Source organism: Labeo rohita, chromosome 22 (genome assembly GCF_022985175.1).
Source record: "Labeo rohita strain BAU-BD-2019 chromosome 22, IGBB_LRoh.1.0, whole genome shotgun sequence".
NCBI lineage: Eukaryota > Metazoa > Chordata > Actinopteri > Cypriniformes > Cyprinidae > Labeo > Labeo rohita.
In genome coordinates, this window is record NC_066890.1 from 30,458,505 (window position 1) to 30,486,489 (window position 27,985).

At 36.8% G+C, this 27,985-nt stretch overlaps 2 protein-coding genes across 2 annotated transcripts in view; both read right to left on the reverse strand.

Annotated features, from left to right (window-relative positions):
• Positions 1 to 6: 6 nt before the first annotated feature.
• LOC127153203 (granzyme B(G,H)) lies at positions 7 to 1,686 on the reverse strand. The gene is made up of 5 exons (XM_051094173.1): positions 1,617 to 1,686; positions 1,370 to 1,520; positions 1,107 to 1,248; positions 787 to 1,038; positions 7 to 583 (listed from the first exon to the last, which is right to left on the reverse strand). The coding sequence occupies exons 2-5, from the start codon at positions 1,459 to 1,461 to the stop codon at positions 425 to 427; spliced, it is 645 nt and encodes a 214-aa protein (XP_050950130.1). The 5' UTR covers positions 1,462 to 1,520; positions 1,617 to 1,686; the 3' UTR covers positions 7 to 424.
• Positions 1,687 to 8,660: 6,974 nt separating this feature from the next.
• Positions 8,661 to 27,985, reverse strand: part of fgf22 (fibroblast growth factor 22) — a 39,888-nt gene continuing 20,563 nt past the window's right edge. Inside the window, exons 4-5 of the mRNA XM_051095009.1 lie at positions 12,316 to 12,419; positions 8,661 to 10,539 (exon numbers count right to left, since the gene is read on the reverse strand). Coding sequence (XP_050950966.1) covers positions 10,345 to 10,539; positions 12,316 to 12,419 — 299 coding nt within the window. The 3' untranslated portion in view covers positions 8,661 to 10,344. The remainder of the gene's footprint in view (positions 10,540 to 12,315; positions 12,420 to 27,985) is intronic.

Genomic DNA, 27,985 nt, shown 5'->3' on the forward strand with positions numbered 1-27,985 from the left:
TCATCTATTCACAGGTGCTGGGCAGGTGCTTTCGCTCTTACCTTAGTGTTATTTACATTTAACAATCGTTTATTGTTCGTATTTGAAAAAGAGACGGTCCCTAAGTCGAGCGTGAATAAGAAGCTAAGAAAGGCGGAAGCGTCGCGTTTTTAAGGTGGAACGGATAGCGTCAATAAGAAGCTGCGAATAGGAAGCTGGATTCGTGTCTATGGGAGGATCAGAGACATGTCGGATTTCATCAAAAATATCTTAAATTGTGTTCCGATGATGAACGAAGGTCTTACGGATTTAGAACAACATGAGGTAAGTAATTAATGACAATTTTCATTTTTGGGTGAAATAACCCTTTAAACGTTTGAAAACATTTGGATTAAGCTCTACACATCTTTTTTTTTTTTTTTTTTTTTTTTTTTTCGTTATCAAGTCAATTATCATTTCCAATTATATTGTTGATCCATGGAAGAAATGCTGAAATCTTAGTATACACATTAGGGTACTGAGGTGAATTGCAGAGTTCTTCGTAAAAAAAGGAAGTGACACCGACTGCAATATCTCCACAAACCAAAGGACCTCCTGAATCCCCCTGTTATGAAACACACAACACGTCACTAATGTGCAATATATCACTCTTTAGCACTTTCAGACTGCTTCATGCATTGTAATGTGTTACATAAACTGAATATAATAATAATATTAGTAATATTTATGTATTATTCTATTGATGCATTTGTTTTACTTGATTACTAATATTATTATTCAAAATTTTCCACATTATTTTTTACATACCTCACAGCTTCCTCCATAGCCATATACACACATCATTTGCGCAGCTAAGAATGTCGACCCCCAACTGTTTTTACATTTTGCATTACTCATGATCCTCACATTTGTTTCCATGAGAACAGGGCTTGAGGTGCCATTAGTTACTAAACTTCCCCATCCTGCAACACTACAAACAGAATTTTCTTTGACGTCTTCTTCAGTCTTTGGAATGGATATCCATTTGACATTTTTATTTTTTTGGACTTTTCTTTTTAGCTGCAATCCAGAAAATATCAGGCAGTGTTTAAGGAAAAATTTTGAATGACTGTTGTAAGCACAGTTACCCTCAAAAGCATGAGGTCATTCCGAAAAGGATTTTCGCTAAAATCCAGATGTCTGTAGTAGGTCTTTACTTCGATGCGGACAGCTCCTTCCTTCATATTTCGTCGGTTGTGTGCACCTACTACAACTGTGAAAATTTCTGATCTGTTGAAAGAAACTTTATCAGTAGCATACCTGTATAGCTTTCTTGGTTTCTTTATTTTTTCAGAAGAAACTTTTAGAAATCATAATTAAGATTAGATTTTAGACAAAATGGCAGTCTTACTTATTGCGGCAATGTGCAGCAGTCAACACAAACTCATCAGAAATGAGGAATCCACCACATATATGTTGCCCGTTCTTCTGAATAGAAACCATATAAGGTCTAGAGTGGGGTTTTGCTTCTCTGCTGTTCACTGTACCCACCTTCACATGAGCTGAGAGAAACATAGAGCAATAAGTCAGCTTATTCAGTACATACCAATTAAACATTATTTAATAATCTGCAAAATATGTTGTAATGTAAGTCTCACCATCAGGTGTGGCAGCAGAGAGACCAGCAGGAGCAAAGAAATGATGATCATGATGACAATCAGTGAGTGTTTGCAGTAGAAACAGAGTATAAATACAAGGGTGGGTGGAGAGTCTGTTTCTCAGCTTGTGATGTCAGTAACACTTCTAAATTTCTTGTTAAGCCTTGTGGTCTCATGTCCAAAACCAAAACTTGTTACCAGCATGTTTGCACCTCATCTAGCAGGCATCAACACTGACACTGGTGTGTGAAAAAAGCAAGGCCCAAAGTACCTTTAAGGCAAGTCCGTTCACTCTATGGCCAACTTTGTAATGCAATGAGGCACTTTTTCCTAGTACATATATACAAATACAGTAAAAATATCTCAAAATTAAAACTTAAGACTGATTCGATGATTCAAATAAGCACTATTATATGAAAAAAAAAAATCTATATTTTTGGCATTTCCACACATAATCCTACAGGGGGCACAATCGTTTAGCTTGTTCTTCATGTTGCAATACATTCTTTCTGTCAGAAGAGGGCTGTATAAACACATCTGATGTGAGTTTTAACTTGGCTTTGCCAGGCCTCAGTGCAAAATGTCACAGAAAGTGACAAGTGTTGAAATATATCAAATAAAGATGCAAACATGTACTTAATTATTTAATATATTTAATTATACTTATATACTGTACTTCATTATAGTTAGTGTAGCATGGATTCATATCTAAGTGGGCAGCATTTTTATGTGGGTAAGTTTAAATATTTGTCCATAAAGATATAAACACTTTCTTTTCTTCTTATATGAAATCTTTATTGATTTCTTTTTTTTTTTTTTTATTTAAACTTATTTGGATAGTTATGATTCCAGTTATATAAATATCAGCATTTTATTATGATTTTTTTTGTTGTTGTTGTTGTTGTGCCACTGATAGAGATGACCAGCCCAGATCTAACCATCTGCACACACCCCTGTCTGCTGTATATGACTCATTTTTAAATGCTGTTAGTCCAATCAATAACATATATAGAAATTAACAGGCTCAGACGAACCAGTATGTACATTTGATACAGCCATCAGTATCAAGTTATCTTCTCTGTCAGAAAAAATAATGACAGACAGTTGAAGCTGAAACCTGATTGGCTAGTGCACTCAGTGTGTCTGATACTAGCCCAATGGAAGAAGTCCAAAATAAATGGCCTGGTCACTGCTAGACAAGCTTGTTTTACCAAATGTGTTGGATTGGAGGAAAAGAAACTGAAGAAAACCTAACTCTAAACATTCAGTGAGAGAAAATACAACTTGCTGCTGAGAAATATATCACAGTCCAGATGTTGACAGATGACAGAATATAAGCTAAGAACCACTTACGGCAGAGATTTGACATGATTGAGGATTCCCGCCAGTATTAATCCTGTCAAAGGAGTTACAGAGGGTTTTTTTTTTATTATTGCTTACTATTTTAATTAATACGCAAGTTACTGCTGATGTATGATCACATGTGAGACAAACTTAAATTAAAATATAAATGTCAATATTTTTTGCACAGATTTGCACCAAATCGTCACAGTATGGGCATCTCGGTTCGGTGCACGAGTCCTTACAACGAGTACAGGCAATTCATCTTCAATCCAGAAGGGAGCGCCTGCAGTAATGAAACGCTGTTTGATAACCGCCAACAGAAGAACAGCGAATGCCAGGAGTTGTGCTCTTGAAAACAAACCCCACTAGACCAGTGACCACGTGCTGATTCTGAACGCGTCTCTCACTGACAAAGGAGTATAACGTTACTTGCGCACTCAACTGTTTGCGAAATGGAGCTTTGTGCTCTTGTATCCTACTTTTCTCATTCGGCACAAATCCAGATATTACATAATATTTTCATATTTACGATGTATCCAAATGCTAAACTAATATTTATTGTGTAAATTATAGACACAGTAGGCGGGTGCGCTGATGTTTGGTTCACTGTATTTTATTTTGATAAAGTACCAACTGCGCTGTCAAGTTAGCAATGCTGGAAGCCTGGAACTGATATGTTTTGTGTTTGTGTGTCCGGCGCGATTACTTAAACTTTCCTCATACCAGCAAAATCAACTTAAACAAAAAAACAAATAGGATGTCGCGTTCTGCCATTTGAGTTTCGTTTCTGTCAAAAAAACAACTGAAACTCAGCAAATATATGTATATATGTACTGCAGATTTTAGCATATATGACATAATTTGATATAATATTTAGTATTTTCACATGTAGGTGGAAAAAAATGTAATTTGTACTACTGTCTGTTTAAAATAAATGAAAAGAAATCTAGCATAGTAGATTTTTTTTTCTGTTGTACCGAAATCGTATCGAACCGTGACCCCCGAACCGAGGTACGTACCGAACTGTGACATCTGTGTACCGTTACACCCCTACTAAATATTATTTTTGTAGACTGAAATTGGATGCCCTTATAGTCAGAGTAAAATTAGCTAAAATGAATGAATATGACATGGCAAAATATTGACTACATTTAAAGAGAACACCGGTTATTAAAACGTGTATGGCTTAATATAACGTTAGTTATGTCTCTTACTGAAATATGTAGTAGAAAACCCATGAAAGATTTACGTTATTTTAAAAAAATACACATAGTTTTATACATATTTTGGACAATGGGGGAGCCATAATGACGTGAAATGGTTGCACTCGGTGAGCTACTGGTGCTACCTGTTGCTATTTTGTTAAAATACTAATAGATGACCACAGCTACTGAAAGGGCTGGTTATAGATAAAAGCGCAGACTTAAACCAAATGCCATACCATCAATTTTATTTATTTATTTTTTTCCCACAAGGAGTTTAAACGCTTCCGGAAATCAAGTAAAATCTGAGCTGAGAAATTCCTTCAGTGGCTGCGGCGTCTTGACAAGTGTCGGCAGCTTTACATCCTGCCAGGATGGCATCTAGCGTTTCTTGTCTCTGCCGTTTGCAAGCTTTTTCAGCTGTGGTCTTCTTAGAGCCTCAAAGGCATCAGGGCTAAAGTGGAGAGAGCAAAGGAAGGTCTTTAGGAAGTTTTATTCATCTTTTCATTCATCTTTTCTTCTCTTCTTATCACTAGGAAAAGCAGTGAAGACTTGCATCGCTTCTCTTGTTGCCCTTCGACTAAAAATTACAACCAAAAGCTGCACAATGTGGCATCGTATCAGTATTTTCGTATCAGGAGTTGTGTATTCCAAGTTGCATTGCAGTAAAAATAGCAACAGGTAGAGCCAGTAGCTCACTGAGTGCAGCCATTTCATGTCATCGAAATAATGGTACCCCCCATAGTCCAAAATATGTGTAAAACTATGTGGATTTTTTAAAATAATGTAAGCCTTTTATGTGTTTTCTACTACATATTTCAGTAAGAGACATCATTTATGTTATATTAAGCCTTTCAAGTCTTAATACCCAGGGTTCCCTTTAAAGGATATCCTCCTCAAAAGACAAAATCAAAATGAATACTGTTTGATCCCCAATCTATCTTATGTCTTTTCCAGTCCCTCAAAAGCCAAAGACAACCTTACGATGCTGACTGGGATGGCAGCCAATATACGGCCTGCTTCAACTGTCCAAAACCTAAAACAATGGACAGCAATCCCTCCTCACGGCAGCCTGCTCAACCCACTCACCAGAGTTTGGCTTGACCGCAGACATTCTGGGAATGCCAAAATGGCGCAGAAGTCAGGGGAGATTCTGTGGTGGCGGCACATACCGCGACAGTGGCATGGCGGGGTTCATGAGGGCCACGAGGCGCTCGCACCACTCCAGGATTCATGTGCGTCCAGTCGCTTCAGACAACACGCACTAATCCTCGACGTGATGACAATCGACGCTGTGATGAATCTTGTCGTGACTGCCAAGGTTGAGAGAAGGAGAACGACCGCAAGAGGAAAAGGACAAGGGGTTTCTGAAAGCTGTGTTTTTTCAGCCTGAGAGTCATGCAACAACTCATTTTAACTGCCATCTTAAACTGTCTTGCACAGATGCAGTGCTGTAACGCCAGACTCTTTGACAGACTTGAAAAAGCCATCATGCTGGACAAAATCAAAAGCAGAAATAGTTGGAGGCTAAAGGAATATTGAATTGCCTATGAAACTGGATCAATTTCAAAGCAACCCTGAGAGTTGCCCCAACAAATTGAGGAGAATTTAGATTCTGTTCATTCTTGTCTCTAAAGCAGCGAGCTGTTTGTGAGGCAAACTTGATTTACATTGAAAACACTGAACAGGTTCACCGGTTATTAGTTGCAAATGTTGATCCTGCAGATATTTTTTGGCCTTTAGGTCGATTATAAATGGAACAGATGGAAAATGCATCAAGAAAGAAAAGAGGAGAGCAGGAAAAGAGGAGAGAATGAAAATACACAGTTTATCACAGTTGTACAACACTACAGTGGTGCAATTTAAATAAATAATTGGTGGCAGATGGGTAGAGTGTTTGCAAAATATCTTTAAAACTATTTTTGGTGAAGCTAGTGACTAAGAGGTTGGTTAACATGGTCCCCCTGTTACCCTTTGGTAGATGCATTTTTTGTAGATGATTTATAATAATATAATCATATTATACAATATATATCAAATGTAATACAGGGATGCTCACTGTCTTTGAAACTGCCACCACTGTGTAAAAATGGAAGAAGACAGAAGATGTCTTCGCCAAGCTTTCCAGGGTCTTGTCCTCTATTTTCTCAGGCATTCCATCCTGATTTTCCACAGAGACGTTTTGTGGGCTGTTTTAGCATTGATCAAAGGTCCACAGCTTTGATCTTTCGTCCTAGTGCTGCCAAAAGATCACTCCGGTCTCTCTGGCGAGCGAACTGACAGGACAGTAGACCAACAATGATAATTACAGGCTCCTCTTTATGTTTCTTTCTGTGTCTTTCAAGCAAAAAAAATGCCATAAACAGACACTCCGCACTACAGCCTGAATTCCTGGCCTGTAGCACGGAGAGAGAGAAAAGATGAAAACTAAAGTGTTTTTTAAACAATGAAGAGTATATAGAGAGTAATGAAGAGTATGAAGAGAACAATGAAGAGATTCTTTACACAATGAAGAGTATAGATTAAAAGAAGATATAGCGTTTCTGCATGATAGAAAGTTGGTGTCTCTATAAAGCTTTGCTCTCATGTACGTTAATACTAAATGGTATCTTAAACCAAAACTTTTTTCAAAGCATGCTCTGAAAATGTATCTGCAGGGATTCTAACAAAGGGCAGTTTTGAAAGATCCTGTAGGAACCCATATTTTTCTCCAAGACTTTTGAAGACATCAAGCATTCTTCCAGGAGTACCATCATAAGGGAAAGGTTTTGATGTATTTGTAATTCCTTAAGCACAAAATAGGATAGTTGAGTTTTGAGGGACATTCAAATGGATTCTTAGATGACTCTGTGAAAATTTGCTCTCATGTACATTCAAATTTATTTATTTTTAAAGCATGTTTTGAGTATGTATCTGCAGGGTTTTAATTAAGGGCAGTTCTGTGAGGAACTTAGAAGATCCTGCAGGAACCCACATCTTCTTCCAAGACTTTTAAAGACATCAAGCGTTCTTCCAGAAATCCCATCATATGGGAAAGGTTTTTAGGAATTTGAAATATATTTTGTAGTTCCTTGAGCACAAAGTAGGATATTTGAGTTTTGAGGGACCTTCAAAAGGGTTCTTAGATGCTCTCCAAAAAGTTCCTCTAGGGTGGTGGTTAATTGTTCTTTAATTTTTACATTGCAGGTCCAACAAAGAATCCTCATATTAAGAACCATTTCAACTTTAGTTGAACTACTGTATATACTGTTTGTTTGTTTTTTTAGATTAAAACAAGTTCTTGATGTTGCATTATACTGTAGGCTCTTCAAACCCTGCAGACACACAATGTCATAAGATGCTGATATTTGGTTAAATTTCGGTTGCGACATTGGGTGACCAAAATTCAATGTCAGTTCAATGTCTGTTGTCAACTTTAACTTAATGTCCAATACAGACGTCAGCTGACATTGATATTTTGTTGTTTTTAGGTTGTGTAACCAAAATCCAACACCAAACTGACGTCATAATACTGATATCAAATACTGACGTCAACCCGATTTTCATTCTCAACCAAAATCCAATGCTGTCCAACATCAATGTCAGTGTCAACCTGATGTTATATTTCATTTTTACATTGCCCAACAAGAAATCTTAATATCAAGAACTATTTGTGGCTGTTTAAGACTCTTGAGCTGAATTTTTTTTTTTTTTTTTTTTTGAAGATTAAAACAAGTTCTTGGTGTTGCTTTATACTGTAAGTTCTTCATATGAGCATATTGGTTTCTGAACATAGATTTTTGTAAGAACCAGAGAATAAATATTCTTTGTGCAGTTAGTATCAAGCTTAAAAGCCTCTTTAGATCCATTGGTCTTCAGATTTTTGTAATTTTCCTTCTGAATAGAGCTTTTCTACCATCTTCCAAGCTTTGCAGCCCAAGTGTGACTATATAATTAAGTTTTGTTGGATCATTATGTCACTAGTAGTAGCATTAAGGATTTTTGTTGTCATTAAACCTCTAAATAAGATGAGAATCAATGAGGCTAATAAACCACAGCACTCTTGTAACGTAATATCCGCACATACCTCAGCATACCCCATTAGTTTCATCGCCTTGTTCAAACACATATAACTACACAAAATGTCAACCAACATATAATGAAATCCTTTTACTTTTTGACTAACAGACGAGATGGGTATAGAAGTCTCCGGAGCTTTTTAGCGACTGCCAGCAACAGGTGAAAGCAGACCCCTGTTTTGACTCGAACAGATGAAGCTTCCATTAGCGCGGCTAGAATTCCGCCTTTTTGGACAGCATCTTTGGACTTTCTGCCACGGCTAACCACTCAGCAGGTGATGCTGATCATTAGTAGGCAGAACATGCAGTTGTGGTCGGTGGCACGTGGAGGGAGCCAGATTCTCACCGATACATGGAGCAGACGGTGGTTGCGGAGGACAAAGCGTAGACAATAACATCACAACTAATAAGTGGAGTTCAAAAGGTTGAAATATATTAAATGTTCTATTTTGCGACAAGTTGTGAAAAGAAAACATGTTAATGTGACAAAAAGAACACATGGTATAAAACACCTTTTCAGAGTGCTACAGGAAGTCTGTTATGCTAAAAGTTGATCTGAATGCTTAATCTATTTGCATTTGTCTGACTTTTACAACTGTGATGTAGTATGTTCCTCTTTTTTTGCATTATTGGTCTTTACAGTGCATGTTGGCAGGGTAATATGTGGGATTTTCATTGTTACATCATTCCATACATGGCTTTCATACTCATACTGTAGCTGCCAAGTTCGTATTTCAGGCTGCAGCGATTTGTTTTGGATTTTTTTTTCTTTTTTTTCATGAATTTTCAAACAACCACTTCCTGTAGTTGTTTTTGAAAAATAACCAGTCACCAACCGTTATGTCCAGCCTAGTCTCATGAAAAAAGTGCCGGCAGTTTTTCAAAATGATATTACGTTACTTTTAGCGCGAATCACTGCAGTTCCCAAGGGAAATACCGCTAAAGGCGCGTTTAGTTTTAGCCGGAACAAACTAACGTGACGCAATTCCGAGATAACGCGGCAATTCAGAAGTGAAATATCAGGTAAGTGGCGCTAAAAGGCTAATTCTCTGTCGATTTCGGGATGATAAAAACATGTCCCCTACATGAAACCCTTTCCACGGTGTGAGCAAAAGCAAGTGTGAGATTAAAACCGCACTGAAACAACCACGCCATTTTAACTTCTTTCTATACGACACTTTAAAATCATCTTCACATATTACATGAACTCCCGTTCATACGTTTTTTCATGTCTTATGCTCACCAGGACTGAATTTATTTGATTAAAAATACTGTAAAAAGTAATATTCAGAAACATTAACAAAGTTTTGGAACTATTTTGTATTTAAGTGTATTTTAAAATGTCATTTAGTGATGCGAAGCTGAATTTTCAGCATCCTTACACCGGTCTTCAGTGAAATCATTCTAACATTCTGATTCATTGCTCAAGAAACTAACTATCAATGTAACAGTTGTGCTCCTTAATATGGATGTGGAAGCCATGATACATTTTTTTTTTTCATGATTTTTTTGATGAAAATTTGAAATCACTATCTGTTCTAACCTTATAAACCTCTTTACTCGTACTTTTGATCAATTTAATGCGTTCAAACTTTTGAACAGTAGTGTATAGAGCGTGTTACGTGATTCAAACATTAAGAAATTAGCTTATAAATCATGCATTGTGCTAAAGAATAGTCTGCTTTTGTCTTTTATAATAGACAAAGTGCCCCATAATCATAACTGGTGTGAAAAGGAATAAAAGGATGTTAGTGTTTTACTGCCACTAGTGTTTATTTCAGCTGGAAACTGCAGTGAATTGTATGTACAGGTACATTTTTTTTACAATGAGACTGGGTTGGTGATGTCAGTCACAAACCTGCCATAACAGAAGAACAGATAGATGCAGTAAATGCCTAGTTAACTCAACAATAACATTAATACGTAACCTGTATATACATCATATTAACAGCCTTGCTTTAAACTGTACTGGGTCTTAGGCTGAGCCAGAAGACGGAATAATAAGTTAATGTACTGTGCGACAGTACTCAGGAAAAAATAAACAGACAAACCAGAACTTAATAACATTTAATAGGTCCCCATCAAATGCAGATGGCATAGCATTGCTCATAAGGAAGAGTCCAGCTATGTGGCCAGCATAGGGAGGAAATGAGTAGATGGGTGTCTCCGTCTAGCTTTGTGGCCTCTGCGGGGTTTTCCTCGGCCGTTCAGCGATACGAACATCTGCCTCCCCTTGTGCTTCCAGCGCAGGGAGGCGTAGGTGTTATAGCCGTTTTCTTCGATGCGCTCCTTGAACTTGCAGCTGGGGCTGTATCTGACCTGCAACAAGTCAAATCAAGAATGCAGGTTGAGTTACTACTCCAACTGTCTTTGAATATTTACAGTAGTTCAGCACATGCAGTGTTCTTGTTTATACACTTGTCATTTGACAACAGTATTCTTTCATTTTAGTAGATATCTCATTGTCAGATTCATGTTCATGTCTTTCTTTCTTCAGTCGAAAAGAAATTAAGGACAGCAGTGGGGATCAGCTGGTTGAAGGTCCAAATTGCAGTTTCAGTGCAGCTTCAAAGGGCTCTACACGATCCCAGACAAGAAATAATGGTCTTACTTAGTGGTCTTAATCAGTCATTTTCTAAAAAAAAAATACAACTTTATTAACTTTTAAACCACAAAGGCACATCTCAGCATCCACTACTTACCCGTTATGAAGCTGTGTTGGAAAGATCACGTGATGTAGGCGGAAGTACCGACCCAGTGTTTACAAAGCGATCATGCAAAGGCTAAGTCAAACGCCCTTTACAAAAAAAGGAAAACAACGATGTCAGACGATTTTAAAGTTGGAGGAACTGTGTACCAAAGTGGTTAAAAAGTATCTAAATTTGTATTCTTTTAAAAAATGACTGATCATTTTGCTAGATAAGACTCTTATTCCTTGGCTGGGATCATGTAGAGTCTTTGAAACGGCAGTTTGGACCTTCAATCCATTGATCCACACTGAAGTCCACTATATGAAGAAAAATCCTGGAATGTTTACCTCAGAAACCTTTATTTCTTTTCGATTGAAGAAACAAAGACATGAACATCTTGGATGACATGGGGGTGAGTAAATGATCAGGAAATTTTAATTCAGGAGTGAACTAATCCTTTAAAGAAATTTCTATTTATCTGCACATTCAGATGACAAAAATATTGCCGAATGTACCTCAAATGGCAAGAAAATACATTTCTGATCCTAAATATATTTTGATTTTCCAGAAATGTAACATAAATAGCAGATTTTGAGATTTAATGTCCCAATATTCAGTTTAGAAGGGACTCCAATGGCCGTTTTCTTAAACAATTACATCTGGATCACCAAGTCCTGAGTATGTTGTTTCCTTTTAGTGTTTAGCATATTAAACCATAGTGTATTACCAAGCTAAATGAACCATGTGGTGAAAAACAGCACCAGTAATTTGAGAGTGAGTTACGCTTCAAACATCCCATTGTGTACCCATTACGCATTTGTATTTATCTCAACCAGCCTGTCATTGTAAATCAACCATCACCGTCTCGCATGGGCTCAAAAACTGCCTGACGAAGCCAAGAGAGCTCTGCCGCTCTGCCGCAGCTGGATAGAGCTATTAACTTGAAAAGGGACAAAAAGGATAATGACAATCACACTTAAGAGTCCTGGTCAAGACAGCCTTAGCTTACAGTCCGATAAGATCGCTGTGGAATGAGTGAATGTGACTAATAATCATTCAAAGGGGTAAGAAAAGAAGGGTGCTTGGGCCTCGAGTGATTCCCAAGGTTTGTCATGTTTACTCTGGGGATCGGAGGGCAGATATAGTCATCTGTAAGGCATCTTATCATGGCTGGGTGACAGATTGCCAGTGAGATTTCTCAGAGAGCAGTTACAACGCACCATGCAATGGGGCGTCTTCATTAAACAAGCCACAAACAACTGTCTGGTGGCACGCACTAACTTCACAAAAACAGTAAGAGACCAAAGATTCTTTCAAATGTGAGTTCCAGAAAATTCACCACCAAAAAAATGGAATTTGCCAAAGGTTAATACTACAAGATGCTGAAACATTGCGATGTACCTACCGATCCGAAGAGCGTTCCCTTTTTGGACATAGCTAAGTACAGGCCGGTGCTGACAGATTTGATGGCGACAACTCCCACACTGACAGATCGGATTTCCATCAGACCTGAGGAGGGGGAAAAAAGAAACAGAAGTCTGGTTTAGAAAGGGCAAGTTTCTCCATCAAAAGCAACTCTATCATTGCTGATTAGAAAACCAGGCATCCATATGCTCAAGGGATGGGCTTTTTTTCTCCCAGGACAAGAAAAAAACAGGACACGCTACAATAGGCCAGTTTGAATGATGTTCTTTGTGAATCCACCAAGAACAACCTAGATTTCCAGACATGGTTTTCTTTGGAACTCATGTGGCACTTATGGCATAATGAACGCAAATGTAGAAATGGACAATATGCTAGATTGATATTACGGCCAGCTTAGGGGGTAAAACTTTAAAGCTACGAATACAAGTCGCACATAATGTAATACATTACTTGTATTGTATGTTTACATAATAGTATGTGACCCTGGACCACAAACGTAAGTAGCATGGGTATATTTGTAGCAATAGCCAACAATACATTGTATGGGTCAAAATGATTCAATTTTCTTTTATGCCAAAATCATTAGGATATTAAGTAAAGATCATGTTCTATGAAAGTGTTTTGTATATATATATATATAAAAATTTACTGATGTATCAAAACGTAATTTTTAAATTAGTAATATGCATTGCTAAGAAATTCATTTGGACAAATTCAAAGTTGATTTTCTATTTTTTTTTTTTTTTTCGCACCCTCAGATTCCACATTTTGAAATAGTTGTATCTTAGCCAAATATTGTCCTATCCTAACAAATGATGCATCAATGGAAGGCTTATTTATTCTTATTTAATAAATCTCAATTTAAAACAAATTGACCCTTATGACTGGTTTTGTGGTCAAGGGTCACATACTTTATTTAAAGACAAATTGATTCTAGGGGTACTTGCCAAAATAAAAATTTGGCTTTGTCATTTTGATGTTGACCAATATGTGAATTAACGTTGATCTTGTTGTTTTGTTGGTTGATCACAAAAATTACATTTTCCTAATCTTTCGAGAAAACAGCTACTGTATGAGTGTGCAATTTTGTACGCATTCGCATGATGTAATTCATGAGAAAATTTACGATTTGTGTCCAGGGTTGTCAGGTTTTCACAACAAAACCCACCCAATTGCTACTCAAAACTAGCCCAAAAGTAGCCTAATCGCATTTTGAGGAGGATCCCACATTAAAAATCGCATTCCATGGGGTAAAATACACATTTTTTGGTGGGGTTCCCCTGGTAAAGTTCGCATTCCAGGTGCTAAATATAACGTTATTGGGTTTTAACAGAGATAAAGTATCCCAATTCTGCAAGTAAACCAGCAAGATGACTTGGCAATACTGTTTGTGTGAATAAATAAGTATTAAGTAACTGGCACTTCAAAAAAAAAAAAAAAAAAAAAAAAAAACTTTTTTGCTGATTGCGTCGTTTCACCACTAGGTGGCAACAAGTGACTATTAAAAAATGTATTTGTCGTTGACTCATTCATTGAAGAGATTTGTTCAAAAATGCTGATTCATCCAGTAATAAAACAAGTTAAATATTTATGAGTCATTAGCCGCGTTTCCATCCAAAGTTGCAAATTTAACTTATGTGCAAAAATTTGAATATCCCACCATTAATAAGCACTGTTTCCATCCAACAAGTCAAAGAGAACAAAGTTGTCACTTCCCAATAAAATGACATTATATATTACTAAGAAGAGTAGGAGAAGCCATTGAATATAGTAATTTTCATATATAATCAATTACTTGTGCCTCAATAAATGCGATCATTTCTTTCAGAGATGGATGCCTGCTGTTTGGGAACGCAGTAGTGTAAGACAGTTCTGGGAGACAATTATATAGAAATATTTTGATGACAGACTTTACTCAGGCATTTCAGAATGACCATAACAACATTTCAGATGCTGTGGAATGAGATCGGCCCACTGGTTAGACGGGTTTTTCCGTCCCATAGCACAAAGTCACATGACTTTGTTTGATTCGTATGGAGAAATTTGTTCGCCAAATGCATTTCCATCTCCCATTATTCGCATTGACCCTTTTTTGCACAAGTCAAAAACCACCTCAAGCGAGCGTAAAAACTTTTTTGCGAATTAAGGGATTTTTAATCAAAATGTGGCATTTCCATCACTAGTTTCTGATGCGATACTTCAAAATGCACTTAAAAACAGGGTGATGGAAACATAGCTATTGAATCATTTATTCAACCCACTTTTTCATCATTTTAATATTAAAAAATGGTGTATTAAATGCATATATTATAAATTAAAATGTTTAATAATTCATTCAAATTAAACACTTTTAAATAGACTGCAGCAATTAATATTTTCTCACACATTTTTTTTTGTTTAGTTCAGAATCGTGGGAGAATCATGATCTCTATTTGAGACAAAAAAAAAAAAAAAATGTGATTCTCAATTTATCCAGAATCATGCAGCTTTAGTTCACGGTATTTTTTTTTATTAGCATTTCACACAACACTGTTTTTAGAAAAAAAAAAACACGCATGTTGTGATTTTACTTTCTTTTTTTTTTAATTCCACTGCTCTGCTTTTCATGTTTTGGCCTTGGCTAACTATGAAAACCATAAAAAAAAAAGAAAAAAAAAAAACTATTTAATGTAATGTTTGTTTTTATAATGTAGAAACAAATGTAAAGAACAAATCTACATTGTATGTATATATATATATATATATATATATACATATATATATATATATATATATAGGACTATAGAGGGCGCCATTTTTCGATGATGCAAAATGGTTGCACTCGGTAAGCTGCTGGTGCTACATGTTGCTATTTTTACCGCAACACAACACGGAAAGTAAAATACTGATACGATGACCACAGCTACAGGAAGAGCTTACAGGTGATGATAGGGCTGTCAAACGGTACCGGGTTCGGTTTTTTGTGCGTTTTTTTTTTTTACATTTAAAAAACGTCCATTTCCCGCTCACATCCCGCACAACGGGAGCGTTTGAAAGCCACGTGTGTCAGCGGATCCCTAAACGCCCCCAGATTTCAAATAAAATCCACGCTGAGAAAATCCTTCAGTGGCTGCGGCGTCATGACAAGCATCGGCATGTTTACATCCTGCCAGGATGGCATCTAGCGTTTCTTGTCTTTGCCACTTGTAAGCTCTTTCGGTAACTGTGGTCTACTAAAATCCTCAAAGGCTAAAGTGGAGAGAACAAAGACGTGAGTTTTAGGAAGTTTTATTCATCCGCAGGCATCTTCCCATTCTTTTCTCCTTTTCTTATCACTAGGAAAGCAGTGGCACACAGTGAAGACTTGCATTGCTTCTCTTGTTGCCCTTACAACCAAAAGCCACAATGTTCTTCTAATGCAGTTTTTGCTCTAAAATGGAGACGGGCCCATTGTCATGACAATAGGGCAGACTGTTTTGGAGACGACCTGAGACTGTCCTGTCCTGCATTTGATTGCGTTCTGAGAACATTCCTCTCCATTACATCACATACTTCATAATGTCTGATGTTATCTGTCCATGAGTTTTTTTTTCAAAGCTCATAAAAAGCAGCTTAAAAGGAGAAAAGACAAAACACTGCAAACCATTTGCTGTCAGCTGGGTGCCTCTCTATAATACTGCAAGGGGAAACGGTGCAGACAAATCAGCTGTTGGCTTTGGACAAGGACTGTAAACACTGTAACACATCGAGGTGCTGAATGAGATGTTGACCTTGCGCCAGTTGGGAAATGAACACAAAAAAACACAGGAAGGCTGATCTGTTGAACACATGTGTTGCAGGTGGCAGACCGAAGAACTCGAGGTTTGGGATTCTGGTTAAAGCTTTTCAGCTGTGACTGAGTAAACCCTCGCCGTCAGGTTTGAGCAGGTGTAGCTATTTCTCAACAGCTGGTTCTTCCAGTTTAAACTCGTAGACTAATTATCGTCTGCAACTTTGTGACACTTCCTGGAATGAATATACTTGTTGAATTATACATGTTTTATTATGATTAAAAAATACTGTGTTCTATCAGAAAGACTTGGAAAACGGAGTAGAAAATGTAGCGGTAGAATAACATCCGTGAGCATAAGTTATTCTGAAAGGTTTGGAAATTAAGATGGCAGATGCTTTTATCCAAATCAACTTGAATATATTTTAAAAACCATCTATCAAATTACTACCCAGAAAATGCAGAACTAAAATATAAAAAGGGTATATTAAATAAAGGAAGCAATAATAGAGCAGCTGACAGGCAACAGAAAGTGACATGAAATGTAAATACATTAAGTAGTGTCTTTCTTCATAAACTTGTGCGGATAATGTAGACCTTCATCATGAAGACGCGCTGATAGATCGCTTAGGTATACAGCTGCAACCTCATTCTATAATGTCTGTCCTTTGAAGGCCAATGTGTTATTTACTTGCTGTGTTTACTGACATGGTATCTTTGGTGACAGATGCGTGCAAACAGTCCATAAGACATTCAGCCAGTCTCCCAGATGATTGGAGCTTACATTGAGTTTATATGGAACGCTTCAGTCAAATGAAAAGCACAGAGTCTGAAGTAAGTGCTGTTACTTCTAATTGTCATTATTAGCTGCACAAAGGTGTGAGTCAAGTCCAATTCAGCTGTGAAAGCCAGGAAGACCTCTTGAATTAATTGGTTTTAGTGCTTTAATGTGCTAAAACCTTATCTTTCAAAAAAAAAAAAATCCCATTTTTCCATCATTTGTCATCTAATTTTCATATAAATGTTACTTTCTTTGCCATTACTTGAACTCAGTTGAACCACAGTTGAGAAAATCCAAAGGTTAGTCGCTGCGGATTTGTCTAGGTGAAATTATTCAAGTTCTTGCCGCATGACCAAACCTTAATAAAGGCCAGTCGGACCTTTATTAATCTTTATTCCCTTTTGAAAATGTCTTCTATTGTGTCTTGAGCTCAGGGTCTCTGGAGTGCTCAAGGAATTAAATTTTTCATGAAAAAAAATTTCCAACACAACCCAAAACTTTGAAGGTTAATCTTCACAGTGCAGCCATTTTAGTCTGAATCCCGACAGAATGGTTCAAGTGAGATGGTTCTTTGTAGTGATTCAACAGATACAGCTTACAATTAACTGTGAGATCTACATGGAACTATAGTAGAGTAATGTGAATGGATAAACCATTTAGAATATACACCATATACACTCATGTAGTGTTCCAGTCATTTTAACTTGGAGGAGATTTTGTTTTAGTTTATGTTATCACATTGGACTACAACGTTGCTCACACAGGGCATGAAGACTTGTGAAAATAAAAGGATAATTTTTGTACTTTTTTAAGACTTTTGTCCCCACCGTTCATGGTGTTCCTAGTCTAAAATGACCAGTCTTATGCTATACTACTCAAAAATATTGGATTTATTTTTTGATTCGGTTAGTACGAGTTTTGTATTTCTTTTTTGGAACTAACTACTCATTAGCTGCGTTTACATTACAGATTTGCACAAAACATTTGCAATATTTTTCTTTATAAATGTTGACAAAAGAACTGTTGCGAAATGCCAGCGTTTCTGTTAACCGATGTTATGCAAATAAAACAGCATTTTTTCCTCTCGTGATAATTCATGGTGACAGATGTTTGTTATGAATGTTATGTAAGTTTTGCACACCAGGTGGTGCATACATGTGAAAAAACTGTGAACATTAAAACTTTTTTTGTGGTATATGGGAGTTTTTGCGAAAATGACGTGTTTCCATTGGGTATTTTCTAGAGCTGTCCTCGACAAATTATTTTTCGGGTCAACTAGTAGTCGTTAGTTTTAAGCATTAGTCGACTATTAGTCGCACGTTTATTAATACACCATGTAAATCATAATATGCGCTCAAGCGCAGGTAAAAAAAAAAAAAAAAAAAACTTACCACAGCACACCGGCAGATATAATAATTATGAATGTATCTGTGAAAAACAGCCAGAAGACTGCATTAACGTTTTAATAATATATTGAAAAACGAGCGCTTTGTTTTCAGCTAACGAGATGAAGTTGGCGACACTTACTCGTCACCTCCGAGGTAGTGGATGTGTCTATATTTTATACAGATTTCGTAATCTAAGAATATTTGCTTTCCATTTGAATTGGTTCATTTAAAAATAGACATTTCACTCTCTCTATATATTTTTTCATGCCTGTAAGGCACAAAGTTTCGGTAATTTTTTTTTTTTTTTTTTGGACACACTCAAGTTCATAGTGACCGAGATGGCAGAAAGCGTATCCTGTTTGCTTTCATTATTTTACAAAATCGCAACGTTTCGTTGCAATTGTGAGTGCACACAAATAAATGTAGTCTTTACAGATTCAAAAGATGTATTACTCTCATCTGTATGACCAAAAATGACGGAGTATTTTAAGTGCAAGTGACCGCACTGGCGCCTCCATCTGTCATGCATTGAGCGTGCTACTATTCAGCTTCCACACTCCACACAGACAGAATAGTGCACATTTTTCTAGATTGAGCGGCCATGTGAATTTGCTATTACATACATCTTTCAGATGAAAAGCCATATTTGAGGTTGATGAATGATAGGTGAGCGTCCTGCCCAATGTACTATATTACCACATAGACCAGCTGGTAACCATCCGTCCGTCATGGACTGCGTGACTTCGCCACTTCCTGTGGAATTTATTCTGCGACTAAGCTACTAATAAAATTTTGCCGCAATTTGAAGAATAATGAAAACATGGCTAACAAAATAGGTAAAGGATTTTCAGCACAGTTAATGAATGAATTATGCAAGATTCCCAAAAATGACCATTGGGTTTGGTAGGTGAGAATAAATTCAGTGAAACTGAATCGAGTTTGTTTGCATCTCATCTTCGGCAAACTCTCTTGACCTTTGTCATGTTTTGGCCGGAGCTGGCAATAAGCTGCTTGAACTATTACAAGCGAAATCCTCATTTCTACAGACTTAGTCAAGTGTAGACTACCCATTCTTCCCATCTCGCATGTAACTTCTGAAAGCCCTTTGCACAGTCTTTTTACTCTTTCACTTTTGCCTTAATCTCCCACCCTTTAGTTTCTGGAAGTGAGCCCATCTTCAGATCATTCAGCCCTTTTTGACGTTGAAAGCAAATCATTTAAGAGAAAAAAGCAGGAAGGAGCTCTCAAAGCGAATCCTTTGTCAGAATTATCGTCGGGTGAGAGGAGCAGAAGGAGGAGTTGGTGGAGAACGCGGGATGTGGATGCTGGTAATAAGGAAAGCCAGGGCGGAGGTCAGGAGGTTCCTAAAATTATGTTTCCTTCAACTGGCCCTTTGCTCCCAATAGGCCTTTGTTACCTACCTGAGATTTGGAAGCTGACAAGGTCTCATTAATGACCCGGCTTTTGTCACACAGAGCAAAGTTCCACCCACATCAATTAAAAGAGAAGGAGGGGGTCGACAGGGTGAAAGATGGAGCTAAGTTTCTCCGGCGAACCCCCTCCCGTACGTGCTTTTTAAAGAGGGTCTTTAATTTCCCAGGTTGCCCCCTCCAGCAGCCCTCTCTGGCCTGTCGCCCCTTCGGGTGAAAGCCTGGGAATCTCTTGTGTCCAACTGGGTGCTTGTAGTTGATTGACGTACCTTTTCAATTTTTTCACAGTTTGCTTTCTTCCTTTTGAGGGTCCTGATGTTGTTTTTTCTCCTTTTCTTTCCTAACCCTTTTCAGATCACAACCTTTTCATGCTGGGCCCTTATTGCTGCGCCTAATGGCCGTGACCAGCACCTTTGATCAGATCAGCCTCCTCCTAGGTGCTCTTGAGCCGAATGAACTCGAGGCCTATGTGTGTGGGATGAGCGTTCAGGCCGTGAGCCCACCCCAGTCACCGCTGCTTTAAACAGCTTGAGTTTCAAGTGTGCGGGAAACCGTTCTGTCCTACTTTTGGACCGCATTACCCTCAAAAACGAATTTTCACCTAACGCTGGTGCCTTAGGGAAAAAGCTCTTCATCTGATTACCAGTATTGGGGAAAGCAACTTTTGAAAGTAATGCATTACAATATTGCGTTACTCCATAAAAAAAGTAACTAATTACATTACTTAGTTACTTTTTATGGAAAAACCTTGTCAACTTTTTGAGCTGGGCTTATTTATTTTTAAAAAAACAAAACACCCAAAAGTTATATTTCTTGGCAACTGTAAAGGCACTTTCATACCAAATGAAAATGAAATTAATAAGCCTTAGCTAGAAGGACGTGCCTCGTTCCTGGGGACATATATATATATAATTATATATATGCTACCGTTCAAATTTTTGTCTTTAAGACTTTTTAAAAATAATTTGAAAGAAATCTGTTATGCAGTACTGCATTTGTTTGATCAAATACAGTAAAAACAGTAAAACTATTATGATTTCAAATAGTTGATTCTTATTTTAGTATATTTTAAAATGTATTTTATTCCTTTGATGGCAAATCGGAATTTTTAGCAGTGTCACATTATTCTTCAGAAATCATTCTAATATGCTGATTTGGTGCTTAAAAGACATTTTTTAGTTTATTATCGATGCTGAAAACAGTAGTGCTGCTTAATTATTTCATTAAAACAAAAGCTATGTTTCCATCACCCTGTTTTATGCGCATTTTGAAGTATCGTATCAGAAACAAGTGATGGAAATGGCAAAATTTGAAAAAAAAAAAAAAAATCCCTTAATTCGCAAAAAGGTTTTTACCCTCACTTGAGGTGGTTTATGAATTGTATGAAAAAGGGTTATTGCGAATAATGGGACATAGAAACGCATTTTGTGAATAAATTCCTTGAAAAATAGTCGAGTCATCTTAAAATAATATGTTACCCCGCTGCCTTAAAATTAAATTTAGTCAACTCAAGTAAGTTTAGTCAACTTGAAATGTTAAGTTGTACTAAGTGACAACTTAGATATTTGTGTTGACTAAACTTAAAATTTTAAGGCAGCAGGGTAACAAGTTATGTTAAGTTGAAATATATATATATATATATATATATATATATATATATATATATATATATATATATATTTTTTTTTTTTACAGTATTTTTCTCTGCTTTCTCTGAGGCACAAGTAAGTTATTATATATTACAATTTTTGTATTCATTGGCTTCTCCAACTTGGATATTTAGTGGCAGTTTGTCAGGACAAATTTTGTTCTCTTTGACTCGTTAGATGGAAACAGTGCTTATTTGCGAATGTTTTATGCGATATTACAATTTTGCACATAAGTTAAACTCGCAGATTTCAAATTAAATTAGCACCAACACATCAGCTTTGCAAAAACAACCATATATCGCAAACAAAGTTTTTTTTTTGCATGAGGTGGTTTTTCAGGCAAATCAAAAAAGGAAAAATTCGCAAAACTGCAATGGAAACATTCACACAAGTCATCTGCCGTACGTAAAAGTGACACGATCGTTCTTCAATGTACTATAACCTCCAAAAAACACCTCATACATCACCACTCTCAAGGATAAGGGGCTTTCCTTGCCATTCATGCCTGGATAACCTCTTATTTACACTGCATTACAGTTTCAGCAGGGCCACCGGAGCTGATCGCGGCCCCTCTAGTCAATGCTCTGTTTATACCAGGCGTTTTAGAGGCGTCCCAGAAGCGACTCTCCACACTGCTTTGCTTTAGATACACACCTACGTCTCCTTCGATTAAAAGTAATGATTAGTGCAGTCGCTGCGATATACGTAAATCTACCAACATCCGTCGGCATGAATTATCGTGAGAGGAAAAATTACATTTTAGTCACATAACATTGTTTAATGGAAACGCTATTATTTCACAACATTATCAACATTATAAATTGTTGTTATGTTTTGCGCAAATCTGTAATGGAAACTGAGCAGATGATACCTTTTTTTTGATTCTTTTTATTGATTTGATGAATAGAAAGTTGATTTAAACAGAAATGTTTTTATTTGTGTATAACTTCACAGTGTTTCAATATTCTGTTCTCTAGATATGATTTGGAGCCCTCTTTGGATGTAAGTCTAAAAAGTTTTCAGGTGTTCTGTGGTAATTTCATAATGGTTTTAATCCGAAAATGAATGTTTATGGCATAAACTACAATTTTACAGCTTCTCCTCCACATTGACCGTAGGTGTGGTCAAACTCGTATACATGAACGGGCTTGTGTTGGGTTGTTAAATTTATGAGCAAATTTACAGCTAAATGATCTGAGAATATTCCAGAGAACAGCTTAGGAATTTCTGGTTTCTATGCATCATAACAATATGAAGCCTGCAAAGGCTACAAGCTATGACACACATCTTCTCTACACACATAAACCTCTTCTAAATCCACCTATACTCACTGCACATATACACCACATATATTTTGTGAAAATGACCATGCAACCACAGTTCTAGTATACTAATATAGCTTGTCTGTGCTCCAATATTTAGTGCAACTTTCCACCTTGGCTTCATATTACCGTATATTATTCAAATTACGCAAGTCTGTCTAGGCGTTTTAGCCTATAGTAATGATTCTCATGTCTTATTTAGATCCCATGACAACCTACACAGCCATAAACGTAACTTATGGTTGTTATTGATGTAATAAATGTGTACAGCTAAGCTGTTTATTATACCAGTTTCCAATGCTCCCTCTAAGCTGAAAGTGTGGAAAAAAGCTACACATTTCGGCACTAAACAGAGTCCATCTGCATGTCAATTGATTTTCAGTATGAAACTGAATGTTATATAGTGCTGATTAATTCACAAGCACTTTTAAGTTCAACCAAGGTAGTTATTTTATGGTGGCAACAGAAATGTATAGTTTGGACATTTTAGTCCACTTAAAAATGCTTGAATGTCCTGTTTAGTTACAGGATATCAAAATTCTTTGGGGCTGAAAAAATGCAAGTAGCACATAAAATATAATGAAAAATACACTGCCATTTAGAAGCAGGACAATGGTTTGTTCAAGATGTACTCGCCTGCATTTGGGTCCGTCCGGACTGCGAAAGCAGTAAAAAGAAAGGGATGAAAGAAACAACGAGAGTGCAAAGAAAGGACGTGGCTGAGGCGATTCTTTGCCTGGCCTGATTTCTCTCTTCGTTCCCACATTCTTGCCATCTCCAGGGGGTGGGGTGGTGTGTGTTAAACTACGCTGGCTTTGATAACATCAGTCTTTCTCATCCTATTAGTCTGCTATCCATTGCACCAGAGGCCTGCGTGTGAGGTAAACATGCTCTTTTTCACAATTAAATTGGTCGTTAAATAGATTCTTCAGCAATAATAAGCCTGAACAAGATGCGTTGCAGCCTTGCTGGAGTTGCTACACAAGAGCTTTTATAAAGTTTTAAACACTTGTTTCAAAGATAATTAGACCTCCTTAAGAAGTTTTCAATACAACAAGCCAATAGTTAACCAAAAACTAGCCAATATTAAAATTTAAAAACCATAAAATCAATCGTTTGGATTTTGGCATCACAACTAATTAAATCCTTGTGCATTTCTATGTTTATTTCAATATATGTAGATGATTTAAGTGTTGTTAAATTGCAAAGCAATTGGCTTTTTAAAAATGTTCTGTTAAAAATGTAAAAACGTCTTTACTGAGTTATTATGTGGACTGTAATATTGACATATTTCAGACAGCGTGAACAAAAGCAAATAGGAACTGCTGTAGTTCATATAAAAGGTGATGAAATCTGCACCATGTTTTGAAAAATAAAATCAAATAAAGAGGTTTTTGACTGTGTCACACACGTTGAAGTTAAATAACTGTGCCAACCATTTACTGTCCAGTCTCATAAATGTCCATTGGCTTTAATGTGAAACATCTGTTTCAGACTTGCTCTTTACTTCTCACCATGTTTCATACTGCTCCAGTATAATAAAGAGCATGTCATATTCACTCAAGCTGGACTGAATGAAAGAATAAAAAACAATATTCTATTCTATGCACCAAAGATTCATGGTTGGAAAACGACATTTATCCTAAATACTGAAACCGAGCTGCAGAATTTTACCTCAGATGCTCCTAGCAGAACACTTTGATGTTAAGTTTATACTTATCCCAATAAATTTATATACTTCCACCAATACAAAGAATAGAGATTTAATGCATTGAGGTTTATAGGTTTTTCTAAGTAGTTTTGGTAAGATAAAAAGGGATAAATTTACAGTAGTGTTCACTGTTATTTTAAATTCTATACAATTGGAGGCACTAGGAATGCCGATATTAGAAATTCTGACTAAATTATTATTGTTTGCCAGTGTTGGGCATGTTACTTTAAAATAGTAATTACTATAATACAAGTCTACTTTTATTTGTGTATAGTCATAATAACAACAAAACAATGTGCTTTTGTAAAGAAAATAATCAGGGTGCCCTCTCTGTCTTTGTCACCTCTCTTCACGGACACGTAAATAAAACAACCTAAATCTCAGCGAATACCTGCCTCATAGACATAAGAAATACATCTATAGAAGCTTGAAAGCTTGAAAAATGTCTACTTTTAACTTTTTCGTCAAGTTGAAAATGAATATTCTCTGAAAAAGTAATCCGTATGAGACCAGCGCGAGCTCCAATTTTTTTCCCGTCTAAACTCATTATTTCTAATGTAATCACACCCACGAGTGGCTCCGCTTTTCAAATTTTAAACATCCACGTGAGATGTGCGGACATGTAGGTAAACACCCACACCGCCTCTGTAAACAAACGTGAACATTCATCAACTTAATCTTGGCTACTTTTCGTTTCTGGAATAAGATGCGCTGAGAGGAACAAGCCAGAATTTACTTCAGAAGAAGAATGCAATGCGATGTGATGCGCAGCTTTGTAAGTCCTATGGCTGAAAGAGAGCCTACTCAGATCAGGGTTGCCAGGTTTTCACAAATTTGATTACTCATAACTGAAAAAAATAATGCCGTTAGTAATACCATTTATTTGTAACGCTGTTATTCCCATCACTGTTGTTTGCAAAGATGAACTTTAAGTAAACTTTAGATGATGGCAAAGCTAATCCAAATATAAAAAAAAATGGGTTATAAATATGCACAATTAAATGGTGATGAAAAAATCTTGAATATCTGCCGATAACCGATATGGTACAGATATAATGTACATCCCTTGGTGCCACCAACACAGAAGCTATTCACATGCTATTGTGCCAGCAAGTGAGGTTGTGCAAATTTGAACCGCAACCATCAAGGCACTTGAACTCGGTTGAGAGTCCATTATCACACTCATTTGCCAGGGTTGCACACTTGGGTGATGTTCCCTCTCGCACAATTCAGAGCTGTTACAGTTTCAGGGGCCTGCCCTTGGCCTCATTTCGCTTTTATGGCTTGCTGAATGCAAGCTCTGGGGATTAGCCAGGTCCTTCAAAGGCCATTAGAGCCAGTGACAGGTATCCCATTACCCCCCGCACACAGAGAGACGGCCTAGGTGAGAGGCACAGAGGCCAGGAAGGAGAGCAGGGGTCAGATGGGGACAAAGAAAGACTTAGCCTGGGCCCCAAGTCTCTTTCTGTCAGTTCGTCTGCCTTGTCTAAATTTACAGACGGCTCTTTCTGTCACTGACCGGTTCCCCATATGTTGTAGAAGGTTTGAAGTTTGTGACTGTTTGTGAACACTGAACACTTTGGTGTGTGTTAATCTGGGACTTGACTGTCTTGACTTGACTGGGAATGACTGTCTGTGTTCATTGAATTCAAATGACTGATTTGTCAAACTAGCTAATTGTTAAGTGTATGCCATAAATGTGTTTAAAACACTGCTATCGAGATTTAGAGATGAGACCTCGCTTTCGACTCCGAGATAAGAGATCCTCACAAGGCAGAGGAAGTCTTTCATTAGTCAATTACTGTCCCAGATAAAGAGTCCTCTGCCAGAGTCAGTGAATCCCAGGGTCAGAGGCCAAATTACATCATCAACCCCTAAAAGATCCCAGAATCTCCAGTGTACTCCCTGTATGGGCCACAAAGGGGTAAACTGATAGACTTTAAGTTACTTAATCTGCTCACCACAAACTTAGCCGTGAAGTTGATACTTATACTAACAGTATATAGTAGTCAACATTTAAAGTGGATCAAAACCTTTAATCAAAGCTGTCCTAAAATCAAAACAATACCCATTCTTGTCTTAGGAAAATTTTGATTAACTTTTTAGATCCACTTCAAATGTTGACTACTATATACTGTTAGTATAAGTATCAACTTATACCAATTCAGTTGTAACAAAAGAGGATCCAAAATGCAGATATAATGCACTTTATATGTGATCCTGGACCGAAAAAAACAACAGTCATAACGTTGATTTTTTGAAATTGAGAAAAATAAGCTTTCCATGGATGTTTGGTTTGTTAGGATAGGACAATATTTGACCGAGATACAACTATTCGAAGATTTGGAATCAGAGGGTGCAAAAACATCTCAAATGTTGAGAAAATCGCCTTTAAAGTTGTCCAAATGAAGTTCTTACCAATGCAAATTACTAATCAAAAAATCAAGTTTTACAATAATTACGGTAGGAAACTTACAAAATATAGAATATTTTGTAAAATAGACTTTTGACCCAGACAGTGTATGCTACTTAAGACTAGTTTTGTGGTCCAGGGTCACATATTTTAAGCTGTTCTAAGCTGTTTTGGTAAGAAAAAAGGTGTCATTTTACAGTAGCCGATGCTATTTTCATTTCATTTTAAAATCTGCATAGCGCTAGAGATCCACCAATATTACAAATTCTGACTAAAACTGATAAACCAATAATTAGATGGCCAATAATGGAAAAAAAAAAAAAACAGTGCTGTGCACCTTTCCATTACTAACACCCGCATGTCACAGAAAATAAACAATATTACAATATTTTCAAGCGGCCATTCAGTTTCTGAGCACATCTTATTGGTTTGCCAGTTTTCTTCGCAATACTATAGAAAAAAGGGAAATAGTTTGCAAATGTCTATGTTGGTAGAATATTTTTTTTTTAATCGCATCAAATTTTTGCACCAAACATTCATCTTTGTGTGAATAGTCCATTACTAGTCCATTTAGACTTGTTTGTTTAGAGTGTATTTTATCTTACTGCACTGGTTTTAGATTTCACTTGGTTTTTACCTGGTTTATACTTAAAACAAGTAGAATAAATGTACCAGTGCAATAAGATAAAATAGACTTATATTAAAGAAACATTCTCTGAAAATATCTTAAAGGAATAGATGATCCAAAAATGAAAATTCAAACATTTAAGACCTTTGTTTGTCTTTGGAACACAAATTAAGATATTTTTGATGAAATCCGAGAGTGCACAAAAAGTACTCCTGTAGCTTCATAACATTACGGTTGAACCACTGATGTCACATGGACTATTTTATCGATGTCCTTACTACCTTTCTGGACCAAACAATGCTGTCTATGCAGGGTCGTATTTCATAATTTCTGGTTTGAAACGACATGAGAGTAAGTAATTAATGACAGAATTTTCATTTTTGGGTAAACTACCCCTTTACCATAATTTGCAGTGTTCTTTCTCAAGTAAATTTATCTTGTTTCGCTGTAAGGTTGCTGGAACTATGCTGGTGGTCTCAAACTAGTGGCCAGACCTTCAACAAGACCGATTTCTATTGCTCCTAAAGGCTGAATAGTACATATCTGGCTTCTTTCGCATGTGAAACCGAACCCTCAGGAT

Bases quoted from the DNA above. Each gene is read 5' to 3' on its own strand.
- LOC127153203 (XM_051094173.1), bottom strand. From the start codon at position 1,461: ATGGTTTCTATTCAGAAGAACGGGCAACATATATGTGGTGGATTCCTC. The intron at 1,249-1,369 runs GTAAGACTGCCA...TTCTTTCAACAG, and splicing joins GCTGCACATTGCCGCAATAA to ATCAGAAATTTTCACAGTTG. The intron at 1,039-1,106 runs GTAACTGTGCTT...TCTGGATTGCAG, and splicing joins ATGACCTCATGCTTTTGAGG to CTAAAAAGAAAAGTCCAAAA.